Source organism: Ursus maritimus, unplaced genomic scaffold, assembly GCF_017311325.1.
Source record: "Ursus maritimus isolate PB19 unplaced genomic scaffold, ASM1731132v1 scaffold_18, whole genome shotgun sequence".
Lineage (NCBI taxonomy): Eukaryota > Metazoa > Chordata > Mammalia > Carnivora > Ursidae > Ursus > Ursus maritimus.
In genome coordinates this window covers 55,710,201-55,727,855 of record NW_024424230.1, presented here as the reverse complement: position 1 = coordinate 55,727,855, position 17,655 = coordinate 55,710,201, and the positions used below count along the sequence as shown (strand labels likewise).

Genomic DNA, 17,655 nt, shown 5'->3' with positions numbered 1-17,655 from the left:
CCTCGACACATAAACATTTCAAAGGTCTTCCACCTTTAAAATATCCTCTGATTGTTAATGCCCTCTGTCGGCTGCCATGTTTCTCTGTCTTCCCTTCTCAGCTAAGTTTCTGACAAGTTTAAACTCAGTCTGTATGTCCTCATTTTCTACTTTGGCCTTGACCCTACGGACTGGCTTCAGCCCTTCCCATCTGTTGTGAATATATGTTGTTGGGTCACTCAATCTCCCTAATGACTTCCTTTCAGGGAACTCGTTTTTCCTCATGGGGTGACTTGTCATTTCGGGGCCCTGGACAGCAAGGGATGAGCATATGAATCAACTTGGAATAGTCAGATGCCCTGTCCCTGTTACGGGAACCCCAAGCACATTGAAAATGGCCCAAAAGTTGTCCGCATGTGTCCTCTCCATACCAGCACCTTGACCAGACTGGCTGTGAGGTCCGTCTGCTCACTGGCCCTCTGGACTTGGTGCCTTTTTTCCTCTTTGCAAGCCTTCTTCTTCTCATCAACATGCTGAACTCCTAACATTGTTTCAGTAAATTTCCCTTTGGATTCAATTAGCCTGAGTTGATTTCTGTTGCGTACGATCAAAGGACGCTAACGGGTCATCCCTCTGAAACTACTCAGGCAGAAGGTCACCAACGACCTTTTCCTTGTTACATCCAGTGACTATTTTTCTGCCTTTAGATTACATCCTCTCTTCCTGCAGCATGTCCACTATGTCCCTTTCTCCACGTCGCTCTGTCACTCAGTCCTTCAGTGCACATCCAGCTCTCCGCACTAAAGCGTTCATTCGCTCCATGTTCATTTTGAACACATTTCTGCAGTTTCCCTTAGGTGACCTGTGGTTCCCTCTGCCTAGAGAACTCTTCCCTCCCTTCTTTGCTGATTGAATCCTAGCTGCTCCTCTACACTCAGTCCCATGCATGACTTCCTTTGGGAAGCATTTCTTGACAAACCCCTCCAACCTCAGCAACCAGGCTGATGAGGGGCTTCTTGTAGGAAACATCGTGGCATTCTGAAACCTCTGTCATAGACTTGAGTCACCCTGTTTGCTTCCCCATTCCTGTGGACATGCTTAATTTATCTTTGCAGCTCCAGCCTCTTGTGTCTATACACGCTGATGGGTGTACAGCCCTGGCTCGTTCCCCGAAGGAAGCCCCTTCACCTTGTCTGTGACTTTCCTGTCCCCTTGCCCCTTTCTTTTCTTGTACCTTCAATTTTTGCTTCCAGTTGCATCTTATTTTCAGATTCCTAACTATCTCATGTGTGGGCAACCACCACCGCCACCACTCACACACTCAGCCCCGCACTGTGATCACATCCTAAGCTTTGGTCGCCTCTAGGTCCTGCTCCCTCTCTTCCTTTGATTTACTTCTCCAAGAACAAGCTACTCTACTGTCCTTACCACACACACACAGAGCCACTGTTCCATTGCCACTGTGTTCATGGTTATCACCTGGTGTGTACCAATGACGGGGCAGGGCAGGGGGCGCCCTGTGCAATTGTGGAGAGAACATGGGCTTTGGAACGAAACATTCTAGACATTCCAGCTCTGTGCCCTTGGCCAAATTATTTAACTTCACTGAGACGTCCTTTGCTAACTTTGAAAACAGAAATCTTTGTATGTGTCTTTGAGGGCGCCCATGATAACTGAAAGAAATAAGGCTTATTGAGTCATTTAGTAGAATGCTTGGCATAGAGTAGGTGCTCAATACATTTTGTTGTTGACCTGTCTTTCCCTTGATGTACCTGGCCTCTCTGCAGCTTTTGTCAACACTGCTTACCTTCTCCTCCTCGTTGAAACTTTATCATATCTTACTCGGGATTCTGGGATCTCTTTGTGCATGCCTTATTTCTCTTGTACATCATTTTCAGCCTCCATTCTGAGCTCCTCTTTCCCCGTCTGCCCCTAAATAGATATTCTCTGGTGCTCTGTCTTCACTTCTTCTCTTCTTTCTCTCTCTACTTCCCCCCCCCCCAAATGCCATGCTCCTGTTACAGTGGTAACCATTTTGCATTATAACTTTTTTGTTTGCCTGTCTTTCTATCCCTTAGATCATGTCCTATCTTTTCATCTTGCTCTCCCCAGTCTAGCCCAAAGCCTAGCACATGGCAGATGCTCAGTAAACAAAGGGAGAATCACACATTTCATAGTTAGTCTCTATGTCTTCATCTCATGTATCCCTCCAGAGCTTTCTGGAAATCCCCCACACTGTTCACTCAGCGTCTCAAACTCAGCATGCCCAAAATGAATCATGTTGATTTCTTCTTAAACTGGCTTTTCTTTTTTTTTTGGAGGGGAGGTATAGAGAGAAGGGTTACTCTTCTTGGTTAATATTCTTCACATCAATCCAAGTCATAATGGTAGAAACCTTGTTCATATTTCAGTTCTTTTCCCTTATTAGCATCCCCAGATGACACCCAAATTGTGTGTCTACCATAAATTCCCAATGCCACTACCACAACTCAAGTCCACATCATCTCTCACCGAGAGTCTTGCTTGTCCAACCTGACTTGTCTCCATGTCTTCTGTCACCTTTCCTTTTTTTTTTTTTTTTAAAGATTTTATTTATTTATTCGACAGAGATAGAGACAGCCAGCGAGAGAGGGAACACAAGCAGGGGGAGTGGGAGAGGAAGAAGCAGGCTCATAGCCGAGGAGCCTGATGTGGGGCTCGATCCCATAACGCCGGGATCACGCCCTGAGCCGAAGGCAGACGCTTAACTGCTGTGCCACCCAGGCGCCCCCTTCTGTCACCTTTCTAACCCTTTCTGCAGTGGCTGCTAGAACTGTCTTTCAACAACACTAATTAGAACATATGATTCACCAGCTTGATGCCTTCCATTACAACAAACCCCGCCACTCCCTGCATCTACATTTGCCTCCTTCTCGGGAGGCCATAGCTAGCCTTCCAGCCTCAGTTAGCTGCCCTTCCCCAGAAGCTCTCACAGCTGCATCAGACCACTCGCTCTTTCCCATCTTGCCATTTGCTCCCTTTCTCTGTGTTTTCCTACAGTGTTTGTGGCCCCATTCCTCCCAGACAGACCCAGCTCCTCGCTGTGTTCTCCATGATGTCTCCTATGTTTCCTTGGGCAGAATTAGCCCTGCACTGGTGCTGTCATCCTTCTGACTCACATGTATTATAGCTCATTGCTTAAATGGTTCTTTTTTACCATTTTTATGTTCCTTGGGGACAAGTGCATCATAAACATCTTTGTATTTCTTAGTGCCATGGATACAGTAAGTATATCATTACATGTTGGAGATGTCATGCTGGAAAGGGAGTAGAAAGCTTACTTTTGGGTTAATTTGTGAATAAAACAAATTGGGCTCATTCATTAGTTTTCCAACATTTTAAAGAGGGGAGCTGAGAAAACCTTTGGGCAGAGAAACCCTCAAAGGTTCAGTGGGACAGCTAGGGAGTCACCCTTCCTGGAGCAGCTGGATGGCATGGAGGGGTCCACAGAGGGTCCCTCTCCTGCTGCTGAGAGCTCAGTACCAGTTAGTGCCTTGCTTTCTGGGTGATATGCTGGGGGCAGGTGCCATGAAGTGTGGCAATGCGTGGGTGGGATCGTCACAGGCTAGAGTGCTGACTTTGATCTTTTTTCCCCTGGTTTTACTTTAAAGTTATGGATGAAGGTAAGGCTTGAATCAGCTACATTAATATGATCATTGAAATGGTTGATGGTAGATCGAAATGGTGAGGAATGTTTGTTGAATGAGTATAAATTAATCAAAGGCTAATACTATAATTACTCAGGTCACAAAACATCAATCTTAAATATCCAGTTCGTTAAAAAAGATCTATAAAAAGCAATAATGAGAGTTCAAGACAGAAAAACTTTAGTAATGTCTATAAAAAGAATTTGTCTCTTCCCTTTCAGGCACAAGTTTGATGTCTTAGAAGAACTCGAGAGATATTGTACAAATATTATTGGTATTTTGTACTGTTTGGCATTACCTAGGTTATTCTTACTATCAAGCATTATTTCCACATTTTATAAAGGGGCAACCTTGCCTCTCTTTTTCTTCTTCCATTGATTCTGGATCTGGTGGCTTTTGGAGAGAAGCAGGTGTTCTTTGTTGTATGTGACAGGGGCACTTGGAATCTTAATATACCTTCCTTGCATGTGAATTAGAGAGTTAATTCTGACAGTGTTCATCTTAAGCTTCTTTCTTTTGTTACTCTTTTAGTAACAAATGTGAAAGAAATCCCAAGTCAACCTCTTTGGGTTGATCATAATCTTCAAAACATCCATTTTGGTGGTTCCATGCATCATTTATGTTGACAGAAGTTAACGTCTCTGGCCTTGACTTCTCTTAGCTCCAAAACACTTTATCACCTGATATCAGAACTCTTCAGAGCAACTCAAAAATAATTTTCCTATATGACTATGAGACCTCATTTGGATTTTTAATAAACAGTCACATTCTAATGAGGTCTTCATAAAACTGACTAAATATGTTTAGAAATCATTAGCTTAAATTACCAGTGCAAAAATCTCCTTTGGGAGTCCCGCCGATTTGGTTATAAGATTTTTGGCAGATGGATTAGTACAACAACACAACGGAGTTTCTGAATCTCCACACAAACGGTGTAACTGGGAATGCCTGGGAAACAGGCAACTGGATAGAAAGCTCGATGTCCCTCAGGTGGGTTCATTAAAGAGGGAAAACAATCACAACACATTCCGGAGCAATTTAAATGCCAGGTGTGCAGCCGTCGGCAGGTGCCAGGAAAACTGACAAAGGTCCCTTCCCAGAACACACGGGCTGAAAGGGGATGCGCGGTGGTGACAAGGAAGTCTTAGATAATGACAGGTCCTGGCAGATGTACCGGGGTCCCCGCTGGAGGGAAGTGCAGCGTCTGTGTCTTCTGCACCAGGTGCTGTGACAGGGAGGGCTTCCCAGTGGCTCCAGCACGGGCAATTACAGCCGCCTAATGCAGAGCGCTTCAGGGCAAAAATCCGGGGAAAGCGGGTTCCCAGCTCTGACTTAATGAATCAGCAGCAAGTCTGTGTAAACAAACGGACAACTGCCTTGCTCATGCCTAATTCATGAAGGACACACCACGTGCAGTAAACATGTTAAGTAGGTAGCTGTTGCCCTTAAAAACCATGTCATTTTGATTTCTTCGGCGGTTTGTTGTTGCTGTTTTTAAGCATGGAAAAGGGGGAAGTAATCTCTAAACAAATGAGCGGGATTAACAATGGGAAGTGGCTTGGAGAAAGGGTAGTGCGTTTTCCCAGAGGGAATGTGACCTCCTGTCAAAACCCCCAAATCCTGCCAGGCATTGCAAGGACAGATGCCACTGAATTCATTACTAATTGAAGACAGACCCATCCATGTTGCTGAAGGTAACAAGGTGAGCATTCTTCAGAGCTGACCACATCCCCACAAACCTGGTAAGGATTTGGAAGGATTTATTTATTTTTTAATAAGCTTACCAGACCTAAGATTATTGAGTGTCTTTAAAGCTATGGGCTTACATTTATGGGTAAACCTGAAACCTTGTTACCTTCTCCCCTTCAGCTGCATACTTTTAGCTCGGACTTCCATGGTTACTTGTCCGAAGGAAGAGTTTCCATCACAAGAACCAACAGTGGTTACCCTGGATGGGGTGGGTCCAAGTGCCTGATGGAAGGAACAGACCACCACTGCCTGGCCTTTATTTTTTATTTTTCCAAAGCCAGGTAACTCAAATTGCAAATGCAGATATGTACAATGGGAGGTGGTGAGTAATTTTTAAGGAGTATGGTCACGGTGAAAATAAGGCACCGTGCCAGCAGTCTCCAGATATCTCTCCGCTTATCATACACAGGCAGTCTGCAGATATTTGTGAAATGAACAAGGATTCAGAATCCATCATACATACATTGCAGGGAAAGAAGCCCACATACACAAAAACAGAGACAATCTTTAGCTTAGCTCTTTCACGTTAACCTAGCATAGGCTAATTGCTCTCTGCCACTAATTTGGAAGAAATCTCCATTCATTTCATTGGGCAGTTACTGAGTACCAGAAGGCAGAGACCAAAAATTCTGGTGACGTTGAACATTTTTTTTTCAGTAGTCATTACTGCTTTCACAGCAGAAGACTGGGATGAAAAAGGTAATTATAGACACCACTGTAGATCTTAGGTTCGTTGGTGGAAAGGTAAGGGTGACACTAATACGTATATTTATGAAGTCCTCAGACTGGGCTGGGAACTTCTCTAACCACCTGACGCATAGAAATTCACTTAATGTTTACAAGAACCCTATGAAGCAGGGGCCATGACATCCCCACTGCCCAGGTGAAAGGTGGGCGGCCCCTTTTAGGCCAGGTACCCAGTGAACACCTGCCACCCCAGGCTCTAAGCCAGCTCCCCTGCTCTGTGTCCCAACAGAGGGAACTGAAAGACAGGAAAGAGTTTTTGTACTTTCAGGACATAAAATACTGCTTTGTAAGTTTATACTTCACATATCGGTCTCCTGGTATCTACCCCATTGTCTTATCACTTTATATCCTTTATTGTACAGAGAGTTTTCCATAGGGACATGGTCAAATGTCCCTATTCTTTTGTTCGCACGTTGAACATTTCATATCTTTAAACCATTCCTTAAAAAAAAAAAGGTCATAAATATTTCCCATCATATTTTCTTCTTAAAGTTTTAAAGCTTAATTTAGTTAAGTTTTAAATCTTAATTTAAATATATTTTGGTCTTTATTTGGTATTCATTTTTGGGTGTTTTATGATTTTTTTCTTTTTTGTCCACACAAATAACCAAATGTCCCAACCAACTGATTGCGAAGCTCATGCTTTCTCCACCTATGGCCATAGTCAACATCTGGGCTATTTTGACCTGTTGGTCTATTTCTCTCTTCCCAATTTGTGGTACCTATAATTTTCTATTTTTTTCTATGTCCTTGTCTGGTTTTGAAATAAAGGTTATACTAGTCTCCTAAAATAAAATGGGAGAGCAGTCTTGCTTTTCCTCTTCTCTTCAAATAATTTTTATAAGATCCGGATTCTCCATTTCTTGATATTTAGTAGATCACACCTGTAAATACGTCTGGGACTGGTGCTTTTCCATGGGTCAGTTTTTAACCATAATTCACTTTTTAATTAATGTCTATTCAGAATTTCTGTTTCCTTTTGAGTAAGCTTTTGGAAAATCATATTTGTTAAGTAACTTACCTAATTTACATCAATTTTCAAACTTACTGTGAGTTTTTCATATTATCTATTATGATAAAAGAATCTTTATCCTATTCCAAATATTGAGAGCTTTTGGCTTTCTATTTTTTACTCCAGATTGCCAGATGTCTATTTCATGAATCTTTTCACAAAGCCTTTTTGATTCTGTTGATTTTTTATTATTGATTCTTTGCTTTTTATTTAACAATTATCAGCCCTTCTATTTATTGTTTCCTCTTTTCTTTAGTTGTATTCTGTTCTTCATATATCTTCTTGAATTAGATGTTTAGTCTCTCTTCTTTTCTAACAATATTTAAAAACATATACCTCCAGTTAGGTACTATTTTATTTGCATCCTACAAGTTTACTCTCTGGTACTTTATGATTCACAGTTCGAACGATGTTTTGATTTAAATCAGGGAATTTTACTTTGACCCATGAGTTGGTGAAGTGCTTTCTCACCCAGATCCTCAGTGAAGACTGATCTGCCTCCTTTTTACTTTCCGGTTCTCATGCCTGGCTGGCTTTCCCCCTTCCGCCTCCCTCCACCTCCCCCTGGACTGTCCTTTCTCTGAGTGTCCATCTACTTTTTGCAGGCTTAGCTTTCATGTGGCAGTCTCAGTTCAAATTCCTAGTCCTGCATAGGCCTAAGACACTATCTCCTGTTCTCAGTGGGCCGTAAAACCCAAAATCCAAGATTTCGAAGGCTGAGGGACCCTCCCCCACTCCCTCCAAGCCTGACCCGCCCCATCTGCCCAGCCTGCAGAGAACAGATGCCATGTCCACTATCTGTCTGGTCCTCACTCTTCTGGTTTCTAGTAGTCTCCTTTTTTGAGAGCTAAGCTAAACATTTTTAACCTGTATATTTACATTTACATGTGATTTATACATATATTACATGCAAACATATGAAAACACGTATTTCTATTTTATCCAGAATTTCTAGATGCTCATAGGAGGAGGGTTTTCAGATTAGTTTGCTATTTTTGCTAGAATTGTAAGTATCTCCCACTTCTTAATGTTTCTCTTCTTAAGCTGCACCTCCTGATACTTCTGAAAATCCTTTTTTGGAAGCAGCTGTATTGAAGTATAATTGATATACAATTACAACATACAACGTTTCATGGGTATAACTTGATGAGTTTCGACATATGCATACATCCTAACGGCATCACTATCATCAAGGTAATAGATAGTATCTGACGCCTCCCCAAGTTTCCTGTGTCCCTTTGTTGTTTCATTTTTTGTAAGAATACTTAACATGAGATGTACCCTCCTAACAAATGCATAAAACCATATTGTTAACTATAGAAGCACTGTTTTCCACAGCAGATCTCCAGAACTTATTCATCTAGTGTAACGGAAACTGTACCCACTGGACATCAACTCCTCTTTTCTCCCTTCTCCCAGCCCTTGGCAAGCACCATGGGATGCTCTGCTTCTAAGAATGTGACTATTCCGGGTAATTCATGTAAGTAGAACCATGCATTCTGTGACTGGCTCATTTCACTTTGCGTGACGTCCTCCAGGTTCATCCACGTTGTTGTAAATGGCAGTTTTTCCTCATTTTTTAAGACTGACCGAGAATCCTAAGGAACAACCTGTGGATCTCTAAGCTGCCCTTGCTGCTGAGGGTCAATCTCACAAGGTCAACCTTCTCTAAGAGTTAACGGGCTCTGGACTAGAGCACAGCCATGGACCTACTATAAAATCAAGCAACTGCACCCTGTGTACTTTCCCATTTTTAAATTCCACTTTGGAAATAATCCTACCACCACCGAGGTCATAACTAGGTAAGCATTTCCTGGTTAAACAAAAATAGCTCTCATTACCAGTTCCTCCAGATAAAATAATACAAGACTTTGGGGGCGGATGGTGATCTTTGTTTGACAGGTTAAGAAACAGAGGACGAGGAAAGTAAAAAGTAAGCGAGAGGAGATGCAGGAACGCCCCGCTAACGACTGCACCCAATGCTGTATACTGCTTTCAGAGTCAATTTTCCTGAGTTAGGGAATGCAGTCGTGTCTAATGCAGTGCCCATTGAGTTCTGACACCCAACAACAAGTGTTCGTGCTTAGAGGTGTTTTTGTGTGCTCAATATAGCCATATAACAACTGCTTTTAAATCTTGAGTGCCTTTCCCGTCTGTTGCTATCGCAACAAATGAAAGCAATTCAGTCTATGTTTACTGATAATTTATAAGCAAGTGCAGCAAGCGGTAGGAGGAGGTACAGTGCTTCATGATTGCTGGAGTGCACATAATACTTCAAAAGCTTCTTCTTGCTCAACCTCATGTTACCAACTGAGCAAGGCACATGCGGCCATGCAGGTGGAAAGCCGACTTACCCTTCCCACTTCCACGAGGTTGGTCACCATTATGATGCTTGCGGTGTTTTCATGCCACACCATCCTCCAGAAGTCATAGATGGTCTCTTGCATTGGTCCTGCAGCAAAACAGAACACAGACTTTTTTTTTTTATTTTGTAAGTTTGCAACTGGAAAATTTCTGGGGCTTGCAAGTGAGCTGATTAATACCCACAGGCAGTCCCCTCACTTTTCTAGATGGACTTGGCTCTCCTCTCTAGTGTTGATGCAAATGGGAACTCTTTCTCAAACAGCACCTATAGAAATGCTGAATTTTTTGTTCATGGTTGAATTTTCTCATGTCATCAAACGTATCTTCATTTTAGCTCTTTTTACCCCTCTTAAACTACTGCTGTGAAAGAAAGTTATTTCTCCATCATTTAGCTATTTATCTCCATAATACTCAAGAGTGAAATTTTAAAAAATGGATGACATTACTCTTCCTGCTAACAACTGGCAGATATCCCAGGGAAATGGTAGATAGAATGAAATGAGCCTCTATAGGAAAAATGGCCTTTTCTTGTTTCTAATATTTTTCTTATTCTGTGCTGTCAGATTCTTTTTTTTTTTCCACCTGACTTCCAAAAGTGAGAGAGAAGTTAGACTTTTAAGCAGTTGTACTTCCTGTCACTGAACGTGATCAGCACCTTGGGCTCAGCTCTTGGGGTCTGAGTATTTAAAAGCTCTTTTTTATAGACTGGGAAGAAAAAGGGGAGAGAGGCATTACAAAATGCCATTTCTATAGGTGCTAGCAGGTACAGGAAGTTGGAATATAAAATTTATTTGAATCCAGATTTGTAAAAACCCTAATCTCTACCTTACGCGCATGCATATTTGAGGGTATAAGCTTCACAGTATAAATCTTTATAAGACAAGCAGAAATGCAAGGAAATGAGAGGAGTGTAACTTCAAAGGCATGAGAGTCACATGATACGTGTGGAATCATACAAATGTTCAGGCACATGCTGGGACCAGGACCCAATCGTACCGTAGGATCTTGACATTGCAGATTACTGGATTTGAAACTCAAATATTTGGATTTGAGATTTTCCTCTGCCTTTTAACTGGCTGTGTGATTTTGGACAAGACAGCCACTGGGAGCTTCAGTGTCCTCATCTTTCTTTATCTACATACTGATTTCAGTAACGCTTCTCAGAGTTATTTTGAGGACCATGGAGTTAACGCATACTCAGGCATTTTATAAATAGCAGAGCATTAGAACAAAGACAAGGTGTGTTTCAAGATATTTATGAGTGGTCCTTCCTTGGCTAAGGTTTGGAGACTGAGCAATGTTGGCACACCTGGGGGCTCCCTTCAATCGCCTTCCATTCCCCTTGACCAATTATCAGCTGGTTCTTGTGTAATTTTTCTTCTCCTGCTTAACACCAAAACCTCCTTCCCTTCTGTCCACAACACAAAATTCTATCATTCCTCCTTGCTGCTCTGACTACACTCTCGTCCTTCCCATGAAAACTGACTCTGCCTCCTGATGTCTCTGCGGCTTGTCCCTGTAGAGGACCATGCACACCACCTCTCACGAAGCTGCACCTGCCATCTCAGCCCATGTCCCTTGGCACGTGTGTGCCATTCTCCTGATGTATGGGCTGAAGATTTTAAGGACTTCAATCGAAGGTTACAGAGGGGACAAGTAAACATTGGATCCTCTCCATTACTACCTTTCTAGCTTGTGGAGAGAAACATTCACTGTGTACTGAACAGCTTGTCGCTTATTCACAAGAAAAAAAAATACCCTGTCTTTGTGTAACCAGAGAGTCTTCCCAGCATAACCCCCAAACAAAGGGATGGCCCAGACACTTTCTGCTTCTTTCACTAGATAAACAGGCCTGTGTCACCTACTCTGAAAGTTCCAGAAACAGTTCTGATGACAATGGCTATAGTGGATGAATCAGATACTCCAGCATCATGGAAGGCGTGTGTCTGCAGAAAAAAAGCTATTTCTCCTTCACTGCCTGGCAGGAGTCACCCCAGAGACATTCCAGGCTGGGGGCAAGTTCCCAAGTGCAGCTTACTTACCCCTCCTTAGCTCTAGACTCCCCTGTGATTATTACTTCATTCCAGTTTCCCCTGGAGGGAAACACAGCTGTTATGGTTTACTATAATTTCCTTACGTGCCTTATGGACTACCTGGGAATGCAGGAGCTCAATGAATAAATGAATCAGTCTGTATGCATATGCATAAACTGTATTATTTATTATTAAAATGCATTAAAAGATGTCTAAATATTAAATTATATTAATATATCATATTTGCACAAATCCCCTCCTTGACTGATGTTTCGGAGATTATCCGTAGAAGCTGGAAAGCACATAGGTTTTACTCTTTTCCAATTCATTGTGGGGGGGGGGACATCTTTTGCAAGGGTCTCTTCAGAATGAGAGTGATAATCACGCGGGCTGCAGAGCGCTGTGACAGAAATGCTCCCAACCGCTAAGCAGGTCTCTTTTCTGTTTCTCGGACTCAAGGCGTTGTATCTCAACTCAGCCCATTTCCCTAGGTAACCAGAATGCCATCCTGGCCTCTAGTAACTGTTCTCTACCAAGGGCCATGGTTCTCAACTCTGGCTGCATATTACAATTATTGTGTAGCTTTTAAAAAACTTTGAGATCCCCTAGTTCCACCCATGTCATTGCAAATGGCAAGATAACATTCTTTTGATAGCTGAGTAATATTCCATTATATATATACCCCACATCTTTATCCATTCATCTGTCGATGGACATCTGGGCTCTTTCCAAAGTTCGGCTAGTATGGACATTGCTGCTATAAACACTGGGGTGCATGTGCCCCTTCAGATCACTATGTTTGTATCCTTTTGGGTAAATACCTAGTAGTGCAATTGCTGGGCTGTGGGGTAGCTCTATTTTTAACTTTTGAGGAACCTCCATACTGTTTTCCAGAGTGGCTGTTTTCCAGCTTGCACATGCTAAGCAAAATAAGTCAATCAGAGAAAGACAATTATCATATGATTTCACTTGTATGTGGAATTTATGAAACAAAACAGAGGATCATAGGGGAAGGGAGGGAAAAATAAAATTAGACAAAATCAGAGAAGGAGACAAGCCATAAGAGACTCTTAACTGTAGGAAACAAACTGAGGGCTGCTGGAGGGGAGGGGGGTGGGGGATGGGTAACTGGGTGACGAACATTAAGGAGAGCACATAATGAGCACTGGGTGTTATATAAGACTGATGAATCACCGAACTCTACCTCTGAAACTAATGATACACTAAGGTTAATTAATTGAATTTAAATAAAATTAAAAAAAATTCTGAGATCCTAACCCAAAAGTCTGATTTAATTGACCTGGGGTGAGGTTAGGTCTGGGTGCGTTTTCACATCTTTCCTGGTGGAGAACTGCAGCTCCATAGCATCAGGAACGTTTGGCCTCGCCTTCCAAACTATCAGGTGGTCTTACAGGGAGGTGTAATGTGCAACACCAAAGACTTGTTTGCTTTGAATCTACTGATTAGTCTAACTTCGTATACCAGCAATTTGAGTCAAGGAATCCCATTTCTCTCCGATTTAGAAGGAACTTCATGCAGAGAATGTCATCTAGGAACATGGCTATACACCAAGAGGCTGAGGCAGTTAAGGTGATAGGGTTTTCTTCTTTCTTTCTTTCTTTCTTTCTTTCTTTCTTTCTTTCTTTCTTTCTTTCTTTCTTTCTCTTTCTTTCTTTCTTTCTTTCTTTCTTTCTTTCTTTCTTTCTTTCTTTTTCTTTCTTTTTTTTATGTTTACATAACTACATATGGGTTATCTGGAAAACAAAGGGCATTTTTAAGCATTAGTGGCTCACTTTGTTGATGATATAAATGGTAGTCTTGACGATATTTTACCTGCTGATGTAAAAAAAACGATTGGAATAGACGAAAAAAACAATTAGGATAAAAAAGTTAGACAAAGGAAAAAAAAAGATTGGGATAGAAAAATGAATTAGGTCATTGTTCTTTTCCATGCTAAAATTAGGACAGGTATTCAGAAGAACAAAAACAGCTTGGGTTAAGATCTGAAAATGAATTTGAACACAAAGATTATTCCAAGTTGATCTCAGAAAGAAAAAAAAAAACCATGCAAGGTGAGGGTCGCCGTCTCCCCTGGTGTGGTTTTTGTCTTGGTCTTCCTCGTCTCTTCTCCCCTCCCCCCGTGGGGTACGTATGCTGTCAGTATTTGAGAGCAGCCCTTGCTGACACACCATGTGACTTTCTCCCTGACCTGTCACCTTCTCCCTGACCTGGCAGTTCACCAGTAAAACTGCTCGGGGGTGGGCACTAGAAAGTCTTGTTTTCTTGGCTAATGAGTCAAGATACTTTTGAATGCTCACTCAAATCTTGTTTTTTGTTTTTGTTCTTTTTGGAGGGGGGGCAGAAAAGAAAAAGGAAGGCACCCTAATTCAAGGTTTTTAAGGCAACATTAGTCAATCCTGTTTTTCTTTTCTCTTTGAAATTAGTCAAATTATACTGAATAATATATTTCAAATTATTTCCTGATATCTGGATACATTATGACTCAGAGATCTATGTCTTCTAACAAAATAAAAAAGCAGGCCAGAGGCCAGGGCGGTGTAGGCTTTACTGATCCCAAGAGCCACTCCCTTTGATTCTGGCAGATTCTGGTGGGGTCTGAGAGACCCTGGCCACTGGAAGCCTACTGACACATGCCTGGGACACAAGACCGTTACCCCTGGCACTCACGCCCTCACAGGGTTGAAATTTGGAGAGGAACACCAGGGGAGGGTCAGTAGTCCTCTGTCTCCCAAAAGCTGGTGTGGCAAACGCCCTTACCATGAGGGCGGTAATAGGTCACTGGGATTGCACCCAGGCTGGATAAATGACTTCTAAGACAAGGAATCTACAACAGCAGACAATGGACTCTGAAAACCTCCCTTGCTCCAGGGACCGAGAGTGGTGACCCACAGCCACGGTGACCCTCAGCCCCGCTGTCTGATTTCTGCAGCATGTGGCTGGGTGGGAGCCGGAGACTGCTGTGGCCGTGCCTTACAGATGTTTGTACAATAGGCAAGAAGGTTATTCTCAGCAGTTGTCCCCTCGTGGGACTAAAGCATTTGAAAGGTAAGGTCTCAAAATTTCAATATCAGGCCAATAATACATTCCATTTCCCTCACAATGGTTGGCTTACACGGACCTCTGCTGAGAAGAAAATGTATGCGGGGGCCATTCTGACCACCACCAAGCCTGGAAGGAACAGCAACAACAAAAAAGGTCAGCGAGGACTACAGCGCAATAAAAAAAATTAAAGGCAATGAAAAGCGTAAGTGAAAGCCATTCAAGGATGGGCTCTATTGTGTTCAGATGAGTTCTCTAGTTCGTGGGAAGTGAGAGATATAAAAAATCATCATTTCAAATCTTGATAGAAGACTTGTAATCTCTTCTTTTCACAGTCTAATTTCTATATGGTGTGTTTTCTGTTAACTAGAGCCGCCGAGAGGTCAAGGTCCTTAAGCTCACAGCGGCATATTCGAGTTTTTTGGAAGGGAAAAAAGGTAGAACACGTTCAAATTGCTATCCATCGTAAATGGAATAACACCGAACTTCCTTAGGGCACTTGCTATCGCCCAGGGCCCGTGTGAAGTATTTTATATGTTTTATCTCATTCACTTAAAAAATCGCAATCCTACATAATAGGTGCTATGGTTCTCCCCCATTTTACTGAGAGGAGGGGACGTTGAGGAAGTCAGGCACATTGCCGGAAGGCACACGGCTAGTGGGCTGTAGAGCCGACCTGTGAGGTCTACCCCACCGTGTGACGCTGCCCCCCCGGCCAATGTCAAAAGCAACTCAGAGGGCTTCTAGCTGACGTGTGTGTGTGCATGTGTGTGTGTGTGTGTGTGTGTGTGTGTGTGTATGCAGTCATCACGATCCTGGCAAGAAGATAAGAGAAGAAAACCCATGTCAACCACCTGAAACTGCCTCTTCAAACATGTGTTGTTTCTTTTTTCTATCAGGTTGATTCCTGCCTTTAAACCTCCCATGGGTCCCACTGCCACAGAATCAAATGCACGTGCTCGATAAGCACGGCCGGCCCGGGTCCCCTTCTCCACCACCTCAACCTCGCCTATATCCTGAGCCGTCGCTGCGCAGGAGTATTTCCGGAGAAGCCCTCCTCCAACTGCTATCATCCTGTTCCTATGCAGGCTTCACTTAAGCCTGCAAGTCCCGCCGTCTCAGCTTGGCCCACAGAAGGTCACCTCGTCAGGCAGGTGTTCCAAGACCTAAGCCACGGCTCCCCGTTTCTTCAAACATGTACAGTCAGTTGTGATGCCAGTGTGTTTTTAATGTACCTCTTCCTTGGTGGTCTGTGAATGTGGACCTGCTCATTCAGTTCACAGTTTCTCTGCGCCCAATGGTCTTCTACCCGCTTCCCTCATTCATACCCCCTTGCTGGTCCTGGTGGGAATCTGAGCGTGCAGCCTGTATCTATAGCTGAGCATTGAGCCTGCTCTGTGCCAGGCACTCCTCGATGCTGAGGTGAGTTATAGAAACACAGTCCCCACCTTCAAGAAGCTTGTACTTGTATAAGGTAGAGATAAGTCAAGAACATACCACACTCTCATTTAAAGGGCAATAAGGTAAGTGTCCTAAGATACTTGAGCTTCAAACTGAACTGTGCTGCCTCTCGAGATTTTCCATGGAGCACATGGCTAGTTTTAAAAGGATTCATTTCTAGGCATTTATCTCTATATGGATGTTACCAAAACTGATCTCCCTGAGAAGGAGCCCCCACGCACAGCGGTCTTTCTTGAACTTAACAAACCCTCAGCCATCTCAAATACTACGATGGGGCACTGCTCAGGTGTACAACCTACAGGTCTGAAACAAAGCAATCGACTAAAATTTTGGCTCTGAAAGCACACAGGACTTCCTGCCTTCCTTGTCTGAAACATATTTCTATTACGGGTAAAATCTGATGTTAGAAATGGGGTATATTTTTTTTAAATAATGGGAAAACTTTATTTCTTAAATAATGCCATTCAAACCTGTACTTGATCATATTAGAGACTGGGGTATTTTGGTTCATGTTGGGATGTTCTGAATTCAGAATGCTCGAAGCAGTAGAGGCTAGTAACGCTTATTTTTTTTTTTTAGAGGGGGAGGAGGGGCAGAGAGAGAGGGAGAGGGAATCTTAAATAGGCTCCACGCCGAGTGCAGAGCCTGACATGGAGCATGACCTGAGCTGAAATTAAGAGCTGGACGCTTTACCGACTGAGCCACCCAGGTGTCCCTGGTAATGCCTATTCTTTTAAATGCAAGTGGCATGTTTTGCTGGACCACCAATTTTTTCTGGATGAAACCCATGGCTGAAAGTTTCATGTGTTTTCTTTCAGGTTAGATATGCTTCAATCTGTAAAGTAGTTAAAATATATTTATCACATATCATAAGATATTTATTCTAATTACATCAATCCTCATTTTAGCTTAGAAAATATTTAATATTGTCTCTCTCCTTTTCACAGCGGGCCCAGTGGGTTGGAAAGCTGAGCCTGGCTACAGAAAGGCCAAGTCCAGAGGGAGCCGCGGAGCTCTCCTGTGGGATGCGGATGGATGTGTGTCTATAGTGGAGGGACCTATCTTAGTTATTGAACAAAAACTCCCAAGAAAAAGGAACATGTTGAGTATGAAGAGTAAAAAAGAGTAAAGAAAGAGATGATGCTCTATAATGATTAATGAGAGGGAAAACTTGAATATTTTACTCTAGATATGTTAAAAAATGTTAAAATATTCCAAGGATGGCTCCCTGGGCATGCAGGTGGCTGGCAGAGACCAGCAGTGGAAATGTCTGGAATCCCAAAGATAGTGCAGCTTGGCTCCAGGTGGTGATTCCACTTGAGCAGCACACGTGGAGTATGGGGGTGGGAAGGTCAGAGCAGTGGTGGGCAGGGTGACAGCCCTCCGGGTGGCCTCACACCCACTGGCACGCTCAAGGTTACCTAGTGCAGAGACGAGGCTCCCATTTGAATCAGGCTGGGGAGACTGAGGCTGCCCTTGGAGGGAGTTTTGGATGAACTGAGTAGGATTCTTGCTATTCCTAGCACAAAGGAGCTGAGCCAGGGGGTTGGGCTGGAAAGGGAAC

General features: G+C 43.0%; 1 protein-coding gene across 1 annotated transcript in view; it reads right to left on the bottom strand.

Annotated features, from left to right (window-relative positions):
* Positions 1-17,655, bottom strand: part of PTPRM (protein tyrosine phosphatase receptor type M) — a 749,396-nt gene that overhangs the window by 45,619 nt on the left and 686,122 nt on the right. The window contains exon 22 of the mRNA XM_040632384.1: positions 9,528-9,625. Within this exon, the coding sequence (XP_040488318.1) occupies positions 9,528-9,625 (98 nt within the window). The remainder of the gene's footprint in view (positions 1-9,527; positions 9,626-17,655) is intronic.